This window comes from Haliotis asinina, chromosome 16 (genome assembly GCF_037392515.1).
Source record: "Haliotis asinina isolate JCU_RB_2024 chromosome 16, JCU_Hal_asi_v2, whole genome shotgun sequence".
NCBI classification, from domain to species: Eukaryota; Metazoa; Mollusca; class Gastropoda; order Lepetellida; family Haliotidae; genus Haliotis; species Haliotis asinina.
The window spans coordinates 13,559,032-13,577,259 of record NC_090295.1 but is presented as its reverse complement, the minus strand read 5'-3'; the positions used below and the strand labels follow the sequence as shown (position 1 = coordinate 13,577,259).

At 38.9% G+C, this 18,228-nt stretch overlaps 1 protein-coding gene across 1 annotated transcript; it reads left to right on the top strand.

Moving 5' to 3' along the window:
- Positions 1 to 4,501: 4,501 nt before the first annotated feature.
- LOC137268433 (uncharacterized) lies at positions 4,502 to 15,314 on the top strand. The gene is made up of 4 exons (XM_067803001.1): positions 4,502 to 4,718; positions 7,383 to 7,734; positions 10,486 to 10,568; positions 14,436 to 15,314. The coding sequence occupies exons 1-4, from the start codon at positions 4,502 to 4,504 to the stop codon at positions 14,543 to 14,545; spliced, it is 762 nt and encodes a 253-aa protein (XP_067659102.1). The 3' UTR covers positions 14,546 to 15,314.
- The last annotated feature ends 2,914 nt before the right edge of the window (positions 15,315 to 18,228 follow it).

Below are 18,228 nucleotides of genomic sequence, written 5' to 3'. Positions count from 1 at the left end.
ACAAAGAAAATCTACTTGACTGACACCACACGCATGTTGAATAACGACGTTGTATGTATGTTGATACTGTGCCAGTCATGAACCTCTCTTGCATGCCTTTAACCTTATTCCTTCATTAATACAAAAAACAAACATTTATTCACTTGACATAAACCATAAATAGAGTGAGTGAGTGACTTAAAATTTATCGTCCCTTTCGGCAATACTTCAGCCATATCGCAACAAGAACATTTAATTGGTATACACAGTAATTAATGGTAATTTTTTTTTTAAAAAAACTGTCTATGCAGGACCATAAAATAACTTAATCATCACAGAGACGCATTTAAAACTAGTAATTTAATCTAAAACAGTTGAACTATAAATGACAATACAATATAGAAACAGACTATAAACTGCCATCAACAGAAGGTAGATCATTATACTGGGGACCATGGGGACTTACAGTACATTTGCTTCCTGCATGAACCCTATAGCTGGATTTACACCATCCCTTCAGCTATTAGCACTTGTACATATTCTAGCCACCAATTAAAAGGACATATAAACTACGATAAAAATAATGTTAGACTTTAAATTTACATTGAATGCTTTGGGGCTTACGTTCCCTCTCAGCAGGACAGTCATAAAAAGAGAATATTTGAAGGTAAGATGCAAGGTGTTTGTGTTTGTTTCAGATGTAAATTATTTGTTCCTTGTCCATACACATGTATGTTTTTCATTGTAATTAACTGTCAAATCAGCATTTTTACATTGCAACACATTTCATAAAAAAGAAAACACAATCCCTCAAAATCAAATCACAAATGACATTTCTGTTATCACAACCATTAAGTTTATGTTTGTGGATTTGGGGTGTAAAACTAGGGTCTCCAAATATAATACATAGATGTAGATGTCATTTACTGTACATACACCTGTTCGCAGGAAACGTATGTAATTTATAGCATCTTCCTGGAGAACTGAAGAAGCCGATGTTTTGAGGGTTTTTTAAAAAAAAAGAAAATACACCCTCTGCTGTATTATGTAATTATGTAACAGTTTTCGACACAGGTTCAGCCAGACTTTCTTTATAAGGTAAAGGTCAACATCTGAATGACATTTTACTTCACCTTTTTCCCATTGATGTATCATATGTCGTTTTCAAATGTTTCCGTCTTTGAAAAAACGCTAACCTTGTCCTATTAGAGAAAAAACAACAACACCGAGTGATAGATGAGCATTTAAAATCGACAGTGACAAGCTATCAAAATAGCATAGAGTGGGAGAATTATACGTGAAGGGAAGGTTTGTCTTTCCTCGTGTATTTTTCGTTTGTTCAGTGTCAGATTCGGGTAAAAATGTGTTTTCAGTAACTCAAGCTTGTCGTAGAAGACGACAAACAGGATAGGGTGGTTAAGGTTTCTTGGTTAACATCGTATCCCAATGACGTAGATTGACAGTCATGCTATTGATCACTGGGTTGTCAGGTCCAGACTCACTAAACTCACTCAGTGTATGAAGTAACATACGGTGCAGTTCTTTTGAGGCGGTTCATATGTGAAGGAGCTTTACAATCGTGAAAACATAATACTTAGCCTTAAATGAAACCCTCATCATCGTTAGTGTTTCATTTTGTGGGACGTATGTAGATGAAAGCATAGCAAAATGATTTAGATGATACGTTTACGGGACCTGTTTCGATAAAAACGTGGTGTGACTGTTCTCGAGATGTTACTTTTTATGGGACGTGTGTAGATCAGAGCGTGGTACAAATGTGTCATAGATTAGACAATGGTATAAATGTCAATAAGTGACAATTTATATTCTTTCGTCGTTTCAACATAAAGTAATTTGAATAAACAGTGCCAGTTAAAAATGAGCCAGATATAAGTCAGATATGTTATCGTTCGGATTCGAAAATGGTTTGTCTCTACATTCGGGTCCCTCCCGACGAAATACACTGAGGCGATGTTTAGCTGTGTCCAGTTGTTTCGTTGGATAAAACACTTCCATCGTGCAAAATGTTATATAAAACAAACGAATATCAAAAACCTATAATTTCATAGTTTTCTGATATTGGAACTTCTATACTTAGGACAAATATTTATGATAAAGAGGACAGGTAAAAACGCACGTGGAAGTGATTTCCTCATAGTTAAATCGTCTCCTGTCGTGAAAAATGGAACTACAGAAGAAATAAACTAGTTCAAGCAGTCGCTGTCGCCTTCAGCCCGTCTCATCGTTCCTCAGCTGTATTGTTACACACCTCTGACCCACTTAATAAGCCTGGGGCAGCATAAAACCACTGCACGTACCCTGGCAAGACAGATACTAATGAACACAAGGTATGCAGTATACGTCGTGTCTGAGCGTGACGATGCCGTAGTTGGTGATGTAACACAGAAATAAAACATTCCCCCGAGTCTTTAAATGAGGACGTGTTTGTCACTGTCAGGAACACCTACCATCTTCACTGATTTGCAGTGGCCTGTTCGTTTAGTTTCCACCGCTGTTGTCTTTTGTCACAGACAACATTTTGTTGATGATATTCCAGGCAGGTTTTTCTCAGGTCATGACATCTTGTATTTGGGTCTCTCTGCTTCTCGGGGAGTTCAGGCAATCTAGTGTTAAATGCATTCGCTCGTTGGGCCGATGTGCGTGTTCAGTTCCCCAAATGGATACAGTGTATAGACTCTCTTCTGTCTGTGAGTAATGTTAAAACGTAACGTCACATCGGCAATACTGCAGCCATAGAAACTAAAACCCTCTGTCTACAGATGGGGCAAGAATGGATCAAATACAACGCTCGCTTGCGGTTTGTTTTTTCGTGATTGTTTACACGTTGTCTTGACTGGGGTGGAATTGTGTTGAGTGCGGAGGAAAGCAATACGACATTCAAAAACGCAAAAGATTGTTATTACGGTTGTTTGAATAAGTATGGGGGAATACATACGCTTAGATTACCACCGACAGCCTAAGACACGTCTGTGTAGGCAGATAATGACTCAACGCATAATAGTCAAGTGTAACAAAATGCTACATGTAACTGTGAACTAACTGCAACGCGTAACGGTAGAGCAAACTGAAAGCGAGGCAGTAGAGTACAACAGCCGGTTCAACACATGACAGTAATGTGCACCAATTAGTTGAACACATGAGTCTAATGGTGAATGCAACAGTAGACTCGTATAGTAAATGAAACATATGATAGTAGACTCTAATGGTAAATGTAACACATATCTGTAGACTCTAAAACAAAACGATTGTAGACTGTAACAGTAGAAAAAGAAGACTGTTTGCGTGTCTGATGATTTAAGTCGACCATTTCAGATTAATGTATATTAACATATATCGATCAGTTCCTACTGAGGAGATATTAAATACTACTTAGGAAATACTATGTACTATGTAGGAAATATTTTGTCCTCCGTAGGGACTTAATAACTCCTACGTAGGAGATACTAAGTGCTATATAGGAGATATTATGTTCTGCGTAGGAGACATTACGTCCTACGTAGGAGATATTAAGTACTCCGTAGGAGATAGCATCTCCTACGTGGGAGATAATGAGACAAAAAAAATCCACTGTAGGCATACTCCGTTTCCGTACATAATAGTAGAGTGCAAATAATGTATGGACAACCAAATCATCTAGGATTAAAAGCAACAGAATCTTTGCAATGGGGACACCAAGAGCATTGACACAGTAAGAAAGCGACAGGCTCTTTCCAAAATCAAAAGACAGAAAATGCTTGTATATGCCATCACTCTATCACTAAAAAAATCACATACATTTATCAACCTATTTCTTTAAAATCATTTATTCACGTTTGGGTCCTTATCTCATAAAAAGAGGTGTATTTATAGATACGCATCACGGACATACGTTAACCGCAATGAATGCTGTACGTATACGTATCTGAAAGTACATGACAAGACACTTGACTGAGCAAGATGCCATCTTCCTCTCCTTACCTTCTTATGCTACGGTAAAAATATAGGCTTAGCCCAAGGCGCTCATCTTGACCACGTGGACACTTTACCTCTGTGTTAGTACAGATCAGCCTGTGTCGAACACTCTGCATTATGCAAAACCTGCCCATAGATGCTGAGGTCAGGCAACAGACTTACAGTGACTGAAGTCACAACTTCATTATTTCATATAACCATGACATTCACATTAATCGCTGCATGTTGTACTCTTACATAACAAATACGATGGATTAAGATGCTCACCCATAGTATACAACAAGGGGCAGAATAAGATAACATGCACCGTCCAGCTAATTGCCTTGGATAATGCACGTCAGAAAGACGTTGACGTCGATAGGAGTGATTGATTAGCACCACGGTAATAGTAATTTTACTCGTGCTCCGGTCAGAGGACAAAACAAAGGCCAGTTTTGTCCATGGGCTGTCTCATTTGCATATGAGTGATGGTAGGCGTGGCTTAGAAGAGGCAGATAGAGCTGAGGGTATAAGAAGGCATTTTTTCCGTGATTCGTTGTCTACTTTCAAAATGGCGAGTCTCAACAGAGTGTTGGCGGGTGTGCTTCTGGCGTTGTGTGTCTGTGTAGGAGTAGATAGCCAGTATAGACGGACTCCGCGAATGAGGTACGAAACACCGTGCCAGTACCTCACATCTCGACCAACACTTTGGCCTGAAAATTCCGCACCTTTCGAGCTTTCTACTCGCGGATTACACAATGATGTCAGAAGAGGCAAACCTATCGAAGGTATTTTCATTTAAATTTAACTTCTTTTACTATTTTTTCGTTATTTCCATGTTTTGATTTCAATAGATTTTATACATCTCAAGAAAGACGTGGAATATCAAAATTTGAATTTGATTTTTTCCAACAGAAATCGTTTTTCCGAGGACTGTTTTCGTTGCATATAACCTTTTGCGTGTTTTTATTTTAAAAAATCTACGAGGAAAAATCAGATTTCTGCGTTAACGCGTACACTGGTACTTTGAAACATGGTCAGTGCCACGTTGTCCCGCCTGTCAGATGTATTTGGAATTATTCATGAACCCCGTAGTTAATAGCCGTTATCTCCCCAATAAAAGACACAAATAAATAATATGAAAAATACCTTTGAGTTCACAGAGCTGGATCTCATGTGTGGTCATTTGTTGTATTGCTAGAAGATGTGACAGAAATAGGACTTAACATGTTATCTTGTGAAATGTTATCCATGGTGCCCTCTTAACAGCAAATCGCTGTTCCCTACGTGGGTGAACGTGTGCTTTAAATTATCTTGAGACTCCAAGTGAGAGAAATGGAGAGATCGTATGAAGCCTTCACGATTGGTCTCGGTTTTTTTAAATACAATGTATTCATATTCCTTATAATTCTTGAATTCAAAATATGTGTTGTTCAGAACAAATCTGCTTCTTTCAGAGTTAAACATCTTCTATTGAGATAGTATTGAAAATACATTCGCATGTCAGCCATTATCAAAGAATATCCCGTAGATGTAGGCTCAGAGGAAATACTCTGCTAATCACATTTTCTAATGAACGAATCCATATTCGAATAATGTCAGTATAATAAGACATTATTTTTCCCACACAAGTCGCACATAAGAAGAATTTACGCATTTATATGATGCAGGCATACGTTCTTAATCCTAATCTTAATTCTTTGACATGTTTAAAGGTATAACGTTTAATGACGGTTGAAATGGTCACGCAATATAGTAGATGTGGGTGAGTGAGTTGAGTTTTCACTGCTTTTACCAATATCCCAGCAATATCACGGTGGGGACAACAGAAATGAGCTTCACAAAGGCGGATGTTAAGTGCGTCTTCAAAGTATTAAGCAAATGAAATACTTCAGTAATATAAACAATCGTAACAATGATAACGGCACCAGAAAGCAAAATTTTAAATGATTTTTTTCATTATTCAAATCTTTTATACAACGCATCGCTTTCCTTACGCCAAAACGTAAATGTAATTATGATAATTTAAACAGCTTTCATCAGTTCCGGTTGAATGTTGATAAGCTATTTGAAAGTCTGGGATTACATCCAGAATTTGATACATAACATCTACGATTAATTAATATGTAATCGGTAGTGGAGATTTAAGCATAAGCAATGAATTCAACAACCATATGTTTGGGCATATATAATTTACACTTTCACAGGAAAGATAACCCTGCAAGGCAGGAACTGTAAACAATAATAGATATTAAATAATGAGTGAGTATTGCTTTAATCCGGTTTTAGCAATATTCCATCAATATCACGACGGAGGCAGCTGAAATGGGCTTCACACATTGTGCCCATGTCGGGACTCGAACGTGGATCCTCGGCGTAACGAGCGAACTCTTTAACCACAAGGCTACCCAACTGGCCCAGGCACTGAATAAATAGGAGCACATATGAAACACCTGCATCATATATTTATGTTCAATAAGTCAATGTTCAGTTACAGTATGATTGATCAGAGACAACCCGACGTCAATGTCTACTGAACAGCAAAAGAAACGCAACTGTGGCTTTTTGTAAAGTTTTAAATAAAAGACATAAACGTGAACACTTACTTTTATGAGCTTTCATGTTTTCGAAACATGCGTTTCTTTTGCTCTTCAGTATACTTCTGAGATACACTTCACTGTACGGCCGTCTCTCTGGTTACGAATCCATCTGTTCCTCGTTTTGGGGTTGTAGAGTATATATAGACTTGTGTGAGCAGGGTCACCAGACACTGTATGCGTGGTTGTACAATTGTGCGTGGTTGTACAATTGCGCGTGGTTGTACATTTTCGCGTGGGTTTGCAAGCTTTTATAGGTAACATTTGACCAAAAACTATGTTGTGGTTTTTACGCTAAGGCTGGTTGGTTAGTTGGCCACACTCAGCCATATTCCAGCTATATGGCGACGGTCCATACAAAACGAGTCTGGAACAGACAATCATGTGATCAACAGTATGGGCATCAATCTAAGCAGTTGGGATTCGATGACAAGTATTAATCAAGTCATGGACCATCCAATCCCGTTAGTCGCCTCTTACAAGCATGGGTTGCTGACGACCGTTTCTAACCCTGATCTCCACGAGTTTTAAATTGAGGAAATTCGTTTTGGGGAGGAAAAAGCGTGAAGATATGCCTTGTATAATGATACCCGTTCGAAGTTTTTGTCATTGAAGCAATCTAATAGTTTCAATCTCCGTAAGACAAAGCATGGAATTTTGTCTACAGAAGGATAGATCAATCTTTTTGCAATATCCATCTAAACGATCCTGACATTCGTACCATCATTACAAAATACAACCAAACACCCTAATCGCTCAACACGCATGTTTTAAATGACAACTGTGGAAAAAAGACATTGTATTTGCTTTTTATGGCCTCATTTAAACTGTAACGCAAGTTAATCTTTTTTTCAGTGCGTATCCACCAGTGGGAGAACTCCATTTACAGTTTCGAAAACTTCACCGACTTCGTCATCTACGCAGAGCCTGCCCTTGCCAACTCTGAAGCTGGAGCCCCATGGAGGCCAGTGGGTGTGTTTTCTATCTACCCGTATTACGCGGCTGGAGGTGTCGGATTCAGGTGTAACCGCGGAGCTCAGGGTTATGACGCTGTAGGGAGTGTGGAAGAGCGCCATCTTGAAGTTTACAGAATGCGGTACCCGAACGATCCCAACCTTCGCCGTTACGGACCAAGACAGAGAAAGAGCGCCGCCTTCATCTGGTTCCCAAGTGAAGGGGCAATGAAGTCGGAGAAGATTGTTTTCGTGTAAGTCATACAACCATATCGCCCGCCATTCCAATTCTTTTGTTATTTGCTGAAAATGTTGGTTCCAGACGCTGCTTGATTATACACTTTAGTCTCCTAATTTGTGATGAGTGAGTGAGGCTTTACGGCGCGTTTAGCAAAGAATATAACGGATTGCGAAACTCCGCAAATGGGCTTTACGCATGGACCCATTGAGGAATCGAACCCGGGTCTGCGGATTGACGAGCGAACACTTTAACCACTGAGCTACCCCACTGCCCCCAGACTTGTGATGAGAGTATACACCCATATGTTCACGTTTGGGACTGTATTCAACATTAACCTAATTCTAAACCTTGACCTCTATGTGAATTAAGGGGAGGGGAGGGCATAGCGTTTATTTGTCACTCAGAACACCCTAGTTCCATGTACCACATGGGTTCAGTGTGTGAAGCCCTATTCTGGTGTCTGCCGTGTAATTTCTGAAATATTGGTGACAGTGGCGTAAAACTCAACTCTCTCATTTTCCTCCAAATGGCTGGACAAAGTCACTGGACAAAGAGTTCAGAGGAATATTATATACATGTTCCAGGTCACATGTGGTAAATGACGTGATATGCAATGTGTTTCAGAGTAAGATCTGGCATTTTTCCAGCTTTACTGAGTCAAAAAAGAAACTTCACATTCTTTCTTCAGGGTACTATAAAAGAACAAGAGATGGTAAGATGGTTAAATTGTTATTATTTCGTTGCTGAGATCTGTCTGATGTACTCGATATACTGACAGTGACACAATTAGTTCCATTAGGCTACACACCCGTTCCACAAGTCACAAGAATAAAAATTCGAAATATCTCAGTTCAATATTGTGTATGGCCGCCCCACGCATTCACCACTGCCAAACACCGTCTCCTCATCGACTGCCTGATGTTTGTGAACACGTGGTTGGGGATTCTGTGCCATTGCTCTTGCAAGGCAGCGTCAAGTTCCTCCAAATTCTGAGGTTGGTTCCTAAGACCACGAAGCCTTCTCCCAAATGCTTCCCAAACGTGCTCTATAGGATTCAGGTCAGGGGACCTCGATGGCCAGTCCATGACGTTGATTCCAGAATTTTGAAGGGAATTTCGTGTCGACATCGCGGTATGCGGTCGAGCATTATCATGCTGGAGCTGTAAACCTGTGCCATGAACCGCCATGAAAGGAACGAGTCCAGGGTTGAGCACCTGGTAGCGGTAAGTAACAGCTGTGAGGTTTCAACGGATGACCAGAAGTCGGGAATCAGAAGTGGTGCCAGTTTGTTGTAGACGACCTCGCCTGTCATACACAGTACGACGGCTGCATTCCATTGCTCTTGCGGCGTCAATAACTGATCTTCCCGTTTGCAACATGCCAAGGCACGTTCACGTTGCACATTTGACAATCGTGGCATTTAAAGTACAGTTAGAACTGTTGTTTAAAAGTGTTTTATGAGTTCTTGAAGCCAGTGCGAACACGTGCAAATGAAGAAAACGTCGATGCGAAGATCACGTGATCGATTGCACGTGCAAAACCTGATTTGGCACCAACGTCATTTGCACGGCGAATGGATGGGTTTCAGTGGGTTTTGCTAATGTCGAAAGACAAGGAGCCCATTTCGGATACATAGATGTATTATCAGAAAAAAATATTCATTATTTTTAAAAATTACATTTTGTGAAGTTTCTTTTTTGACTCTATACATATCACGGCTACTTGCGAACGCTGACCATGAAAAACAATGACAGGAACATCGGTCTGATTTGGGTCGTCTCTTAATACAAGCATTGACTGAAGGTGACTTAATCTGAATTCAAAACGTTTACGCCGTTTATAACTGTGTCTCGAATATCTGAAGGGCCCGGTTCCAGACTGAACATAAATTAACTAGCGAAAGGTACTACCTGCACACTGTACAATCAGTGATGGGACTATCACGAGAAAGACGAACACGCCCAGCTCCATTGGTAGCACATGTCACTCACACAATGTACAGGTGTGTTGTCATCTCAAGCTGACAGTGTGATGTAAAACGTCTGTGCAAGAGAAAACACAGTTTTTATCAGTAACAAATTCCATTTGTTGTATTGGGCAAAATAGTTGTGAGTATCATGTGAATGGACTATTGAAAATAAGGTCTTCGCGAAAAGAGGAAGCAGATGTCAATTGATGATGGAGCAGAATCGTGTCACGTGAGGTGTCAAAGTTCGGAACGGGACGACAGGTTTTGGTTATGTTCATGTCTAGAATAGTATATAAAAGAAACAGGTTGGCTGCATCAGTCATTCTAATATATGTTCGCCCAGCAGAAAATGGGTACCCAGTGGGATAAGCCATATGACTATAACCTTCTTATCTAGCGCCTAACCATCAGCTTGGATTATCCGGGGTAATAATGAGTCAGCAAGATGATCATGCTTACGAGTGTGGATTTGAATGCAATATTATCAGTTATTACTCGTCCGTTGAAAATACTGCAGTGTAATATTTTTACGGCAATATTACACTAGTGTAATACCGCTTGACGTATGACGTCACAATGCTAATGTCGCCACAGTTTCTGTTAATGTATGTTGGCGAGTAATGAACAGAATGACAAAGTCGCTTCCGTGAAATACTATTCTTATTAAACTCTTTAAAGATTTAGTATAAAACTCGCTCGTTTGATACCAAATCATTAACTTATTTCATAAAAGTGGTACTATTCGGAAGGTCGTTTGGTATCCTCTATTAATATTCTGATGTTATTCCCTTGCAGAGCCATCATTAAAATCAGGAACGAGTGGTTCAGGTTAACCTCCCGTCCATGGACCGTTTACAACCCACCATCCTTCTGGCAAAGTAAGTGATATTCCCAATACTTACACTCCTGCGCTCCACTTACATTATATATTACGCCTTGATTTGATTTTCTCTTATTCCTTACACAAACCTACATGATATCATAACCTAAGCGCATGTAAATTATTACTTATTTATTTGTTACTGTTATGTTATACATCATTTACGTTTTATTTTCCATGTACTTGTTTCATATCATGCTTTCGTTTATATTTGGAATCACTTGAAACAAATGCCCCATTTTTCTAATGTGGTATGACTGCACGATGATTCATACATTCAAACACCTCGCATTCATGGTTGGAAATATTCCTAGCCAAAATGTGAGCCGAGGTTTGGCCTTTTGAAAACAGTTGCCATTCGACATTTTCCGTATAAAACTGAAACATACAGCTATATGGATTACAACTTCTTGTTTATTACTTTGAGCGACGTTTCGATGCACAAGAACACTATAAATAGGGTAACAATAAGGAAATATTAAGTATTTACTTTTCATATTTATATATGCATGGATCTGAAGTCTGTTCTCATGTATGTCGCTACAGTGGAATTATGCATGATCCATATGTAATCACCAGTACATGATTGCCTTTAATAAACCGTTATTGAAGATATTGTAGGGTATGCATGCTGTCGTCGTTCTGCCGCCCTGGGTATTACACCCCAACTGGGTATCATGTTGTTAATACATGGGAATTGTACACTCAAACTGGACCGAGTAGGTAGTTTCTCAAATATAAACCACAATAGCCATGCTCAATATCCTTCCAGAGCCTGCAGTCTTCCAGTCGGTCCTGGCTAAAACATCCATTTAATGATTTGTGTTAAAAAGCATTGCTAAACATGTCTTCCACAATACCGACTTGATCTATCTGTGTGGGGTTTTTTTTAATATTAACTAGATATTTTACTTTGCGAAAATTCAAAAATAATATTTCGTGACACATTTCTCAAGATAAACCTGGCATCTTAATCCACGATAATTGTCACCCCAATCCAAACACTCATAGATATATTTTTTTAGGAAAAGAGGCTGTCACTCATACATCACATTGTATGACAGAAAGCGGTTTACTTCCTGTAGCATGCCAAGCTGTCACTGGGTGACTGTTTATAGTGGTTACATGAGGCTAAATCGTGATGATTGAGAATGCATCTATTTTTGGCCTTGTTTTTGGCCTTCTTGTTCTTTAGGTTATATAATGATGCAAAATACAAAATTAACTATCTCGTCGTCATAGCTATTAAAAGCATACTTGTCATGATTCCTATTTTCAATGTGAGGATATGATATTATTTTTATGTGTCGTTTCTTGATATCCAAATTCACGGAAGGTGATATAAATAAAGTCTATATTATAAAGTCTAGCGGCATTTTAGAAGTGACACACATAAAGGCGAGAATTCAATAATGCCAGCTTCTTAATTTTTTGGAACACAAAATAGAGAAGTTGACATCCATAAATTCACGCCTTTACGAGATATAAATACGTCACCTGTGAGAATTACATAATGCAAATTTCTCCATACCGGTATAATGTGTTGTTGCTTTACCTGCCATAGAAAAATAGACAAGACTGAACCTGCCGACAGCAGGTGATAAACAGGAACGTGTGAGTGACGTGAATGTCAGTGAAACAAGGGCAGTAACTTGCGATGGGTACAGCAACAATAGACGAGGTCATGCAAGGGGATCTCCTTCGGGCTTGTTGATTTACGTCAACATGCGGCATATTGGGTTCATGATGTTGAGGTCTTGAAGCCTTTTCATTTCCGCATTAAAAAGAAATGAGTTCACCTCAATTGGGTAATCCAACCTCTTGAACCATTTACAATACAAAAAAAACGCTTTCCTTGCTTTTAATTCTGTTTTTCCCCTTTTTATTTATTCACTTTTTTTATTTATTGTGGTCTTTATTGCCGTAACCACACTTTTCTTACAATTGACCTATATTCAGAAATAACTGCTTATTCGATATCTAATTTTAATCAGTGACCGTCACAACTGCATTTGTTCTTATTCCTGTCTGAGATTTCTAACCGTAAATGCCTATTATGCCACCTCCTTCTATGACACATATATACGCGTTTCCTAATGACCTTAAAACTTACTCGTCCAAGCATTCCCGTTTACTTGTGACCTAGAAAAGTGTCTGTCGACCTATTTCTTAATTTCTGCAAAGCTAAGTGAATGGTTTTAGGCTATGCACACAGGGACTGTGTCAGCAATGCCAGTTTGGGTCTGCAGATTTGAATACAGCAGTCTTTATCTGAACACAATTTACTTTTAATATATTCCATAACTATCCGGAGGGTATTTTCTTGGCATATGATAATAAGGTAAATATAATCCTGTCAGATTCCTGTCGTTTTATTCATTTTGAAAGGAATATACGTACACCCCATCGTTCTCAATTGCCGCCATTAAGGGATGTCATAATGGCTTTCTCTTAATAGGAATGATGTGGGACGGCGTTTTGTGTTATTTTCGTTGACATCTGACATATTTTATGATTCCTTTTTGGCAAGCAAAATATCAAACTGGTCACGAAATGAGCTTACAACTTTCTCTATCACCATCACCTGGATTTGTACTCTACATAGTCTCCCATAATTCACCAGCGGTCATGAACTTAGAATAACGTGACTTCCGGTTAGGAAAGATATATGGCCATGCTAACACATGTCATGTAATTGAGCCAAGAACATCGATCACTTTCACACAAATAATACCTTATGGGAAAAACATAGTGGCCTCTATGCTACATTTATCTCTAGTCATTAGCGTTGACATTCACGGAAGACGATGCCCTGTACCCTCGATAGAAACAATAAAACAGTGGTTATCTATAAAAGACTGAGGCTGTGCCGTATCAGCAAAAACGAAAACGTTCTTATGCAAATTGTACAAACAGGAGGTGCTATCAGTGGAGCGGAATATGCGTTGATACCCCTTGTCGTGGACATATGGTTTACAGACATTCATCCATTGAATTCTGTCCAACCAGAAATGTTTATATTATATATTATATAGCAGATATGGTTATTATTCTCTAGCGCTACCATTTTATACTGTTCTCCCAGCTTGAAAAACATACGCATAAAACATTTGAGATATTCCTGATTGGTGTTCTTGGATAACATCTAGAGATCATGAAACAGCAACGGTTTAACATTATATGCTCCCAACTAATCCCAATGTAAATCAAAGTATCAAATGAGTATATGCCCTCTTGTATGAAATATACAAACTTTCTAGGAGAACTAAGTATAATGAAAACAAAACAAAGAGATTAAGATGTTCGGTGAGTGTCCGAACCTTTCACAGTTTGTCCAAATGGATGAATCAATGCACACAGGGACATACTTGAAAAAATACCAAGTCTTTCAAGGCCTCCAGTTATGTAGGTACCCAAAATGTGTTTAGGGACTGTTTGAAATCGCTCCATGCTAAAGAATGGACAGGGTGTAGACAGATATGATCTAGGATTCCCTATTCTGGGAATTGTAGACTGACCTGGTGTTCGACACGTGGAGATCCGTATAAAGATCTTCAGCAACCAATGCTTATCCTAAACGGCGACTGACGGGATCGGGTGGTCAGGCTCGAAAACTTGGTTGACATATCTTATCGTATCCCAGTTCAATCAATGCTCATGCTCGATTACTGGATTATCTGGTTCAGACTCGTTTATGTACAGACCGCCGAAATACAGCTGAAACATCGCTTAATACGGCGGAAAACAACAACCAGTCAACCACCCTGGTGCTCTATGTAAGGGGAAATTTAGACAGACACATTCCCTGATTGGCCTTTTTGTATGTATTCTCTGCTTGGTATGTATCATTATGTCGTGTTTCCAGCGTTCAATCAGCAGATGACACAGGTGCAGCAGATGAAGGCGCGAATGGCGCAGGCTGAAAGACAAGCCGCTGCAGCAGAGGCGCAGGCCGCTGCAGGTGGTGCTGCATAGGAATTCACCGTCTTCTTTGACATTCGGAGCAGGTCGGCGGATTACCGGAGCCATAAGAAGTGACGAGTGGGATCGGAATTTTCCGAATGTATAACACGATGGGAATCGGACACATCTGAATGACAATGACTCGGAACACTGTTTGATAAATTCAATTTCATTACTATTCCATGGAGTGTCAGTGGTTGATTATGCTATGGAAATAAACTTGAAATGTATTTTCACTGAAAATAGCATTCATTTGTCAAATAAACACCTGTACTTCAATTTTGTCGCTGTTTGGAATTTAAGATTTTCAGAATTTTTAACAATTCTAAACTTCTAATGTCACTTTATATGCTTGAAATTTCAACTGATTAAATTACGCGTGCTTGAAAACGTGTATATAACTTCAGCTAAAATGTACACTCATCTTTAAATTTCCTCGATAGATTCCAATACCACAACCCATAACACATTTAGGACATTATTTTGTGAGGATTTGACAATACCAAATAGTATATAGGGATTAGTTATTGTGAAATATTTCCCAGAATGATTAAGGTTAAAAGTTAGTACATGTATAGCCATTGTATGAACACAGGCCTGATAACGATAACACGGTCATATCAGAATCGTTGTTATTTCTATTTAATTGCTTGTTTTATGGCATGATGCCTCTGTCCATAGCTAAGCATCAGGTCGGATGTGGAGGGGGATATGTGTACACATGATGCAATCAACAACTTACACATGACTGTAATTTATGCAATAAAGAGATTTTACACAATTTCCCCCTTGTGATATTATGACAAGAGCATTAATCTGCAGCACCACTGACACAAGAAATGAATTCTATTGTGCTTCTGTCATAGTGTATTTAATCTTTGTTATTTAATCATACACTTCGTCCGATATACCAGTTACCAGGTACCGTACAGCATTACTGGGGCGGTCTGTTTGTTAAAGCTCTAGTTCTTCATACAAAAAATAGGAGTAGCCTGGTGGTTCGCTCATCACGCCGAAGATCTGGTTTCGGTTCCTCACGTGGTAGAATGTGTGAAATCCATTTTTCATGTCCCACGCCGTGATTTTGCCGGGATGTTACAAAAACGACGTAAAACCATATTCCATCATACGAAACTTCAGAGACGACTTCCTACACCAGGGTACAAAAGTGTGAAGAGTCCCGCCCTCTTAATACCTGACCGTTAGTTTAAATCCGAGTTTATTCACTCCTATTTGTGTGAACAAAACGTCTGATGCGGACGGGTGCTTTACCACTGAGGAACATTACTGTTTGAGTCTACCGTATTTCACAATATCGAAACAACATCAAAAGTTGATGGACACACCAATGCCCCGAAACGCGTACTTCCAGGGAAATCACTATTTTTCATGTCACTTCAATTGTATTTGATGATACTGGAATCGATTATACATTTGTATTTCATTGTGAAGGTTTTGTTAAAATGACTCCTTTACAGCGAAACCATTATTTCTCTGACACTAGTTTTCCGAAGAAAATAAAATAAAATATTCTTTTAGACGCAGACGAAACATTTCGGGGGTCATTTCACTGTAAATAAGGTAGTTTGAAAGCGTGTTAATCCGGCAAATTTCATATGGACACTATGATCAAGGTTTTCATTGTGCAGAATAAATGGTTGAACATTTAGTACATTTGTTGATAAAACCTGATAAGTACTTAAATACGTCAAAGTTATCGCCCCAAAATATATTGTTCGTGCTAACAGTTACACAACGTAAGACACAGTCGTGAATACCGAGGACTATTTTTAAAAAAATAAGAGATGTGGATACGCCATTTAGAAAATGGTTATATTTTGTGGAAGCCGAAGTGGCGGAGGGAGATAGATACCTGACATGTGTTAACGATTAGGTGCCTGACCCTGAGTGTGTGTGTTCAAATCCCGGGTGTGACTCATCCCAATAAAAGCATTCAACTCTCACTTTACTTAAGAAAGTGTAACCCCACATGTTGCATGTGTAATATAAGAGATATGCTTCGTTTGTTACTATGCAAAGTTCCTTAAGTGCGGTGCCGATCAGCTCGCTCCTTTGGTCCGGAAATGATGATCGTTTGATTGGGATTTTCCCTTCATTCAGTTTGGGAATTGGATCGTTTAAGCGGGCGACATAAACTATACCACAAGCTGTATTTGAAAATAGTTATACTGATACATGATAACAGCATGATGGGTTATCTCAGTACAGTGTTTAACAAACAGGGATACGCTGAATTATATACTGCCAACAGTCGCTGTTGGATATGTGCATGCTGTGTATGTTATATAATACTAATACTAACATGTGATTGGACCATTTGATATATGAGTAGAACGGTATTGAAGGTAAATAATCCTTTGGACGTCACTTTTGTTCTGAATGTGCATTATTTCTTATAAACAATTTAAGCCAAATAGATGAATTTCTTCATCACTGAAGGCGTCAAATTTAGTTGCTGCAACCTGTCGACTGCACGTGCAACAAATTTTTTCACACACGTGGAGTAGACAATAGGTGTCCTGTTTGTACGTTGGGTCATCGCCAGTGTTTAATTCTTTATGTCATAATGACGTAACACATTTATTCCTGAAAATCATACATGGCGATTTTTGTGGGGTTTTATCCCAACGGCTGGAAAATAGTCAATGTCTTGTCTGTCAGTCTGTCCGTCCGTAATAATTTTGTTTTCGAACCATGACTCAAAAACCGTTCAGTATTTTTCAACAAAAAGTTCTAGATATATCAAATAGAACCTATAGTGGTGCCTTTTGCTATTTACAGGTTTTTAGCATCTCTATTTTTATCGATTTCCATGGAAACAATTGGACTCAAAAAGGAGTTGATTTCGTTTATAAATAAAACCTGCCCGATACATGTAAGAGATTCTCAAGTAGCGCCCTTTGCTATTTATGTTTTTCTCGGTTTCTTTTAAATCGATTAGGACACATATTTGTTTCAAATGGGAGGGATGCGCTTCGTTTTCTTCCAACAATACTTGCAAGATACTAGTATATCAAACAGGCCTTGAAGTGGTGCCTTTGCTATTTGCGGATTTGGGCATTCAATAATTTTCTCATGATTTCCATGGAAATGAATGGGACTTGGTCTAAAAAACATCAAGTCTGACTTTAAATGACTGTCGGATGATTTCGGTTGTTTTTTTTTCAAATTTGTGCCGGGGGAATTCGTGATAATCTCATGACTCCACAACGGAAAACCACTTGCGTAAGGAAAAGGTAAGACATTCAACCAGTTTACTGATGCCTGCTGATATCTTGCCAACACGTCATTCAAAATTACCTCTTTTCATTAATTTGGGAAAAGCGCATTTCAAAAGGATGATGAGTAGTATGTAAATGTGAGCGACATCGGGTTTTAAAAGTATAAACCTTACAAGAATAACTACGTCTTGCGGGTAGCTGCAAGTCAGCTGATGCAGAGTAGAACTATTATCACTCACTCACTTTGGGGGTTTTTTCTGTTGCTTCCTGCTGATTCTTCGCTTACGAGAATACGAATCGCGTCTCTTCATTTGCACGCCGGTGTGAGATAGATATCAATGGGGCGTATTAACATATTAACAATGCATATATGTTGGGTGATCCCTTCCAGTATGTGATGTAATTTGTATATAAATAACAATTGTGGTGGGTTAAGTTGACATCTGTTTAAAT

What these genes read in the sequence shown, in the direction of transcription:
- LOC137268433 (XM_067803001.1), top strand. Translation starts at nt 4,502, where the DNA reads ATGGCGAGTCTCAACAGAGTGTTGGCGGGTGTGCTTCTGGCGTTGTGT. An exon ending in AAGAGGCAAACCTATCGAAG is followed by an intron (nt 4,719 to 7,382) that starts GTATTTTCATTT and finishes TCTTTTTTTCAG; the next exon opens with TGCGTATCCACCAGTGGGAG. An exon ending in TCGGAGAAGATTGTTTTCGT is followed by an intron (nt 7,735 to 10,485) that starts GTAAGTCATACA and finishes ATTCCCTTGCAG; the next exon opens with AGCCATCATTAAAATCAGGA.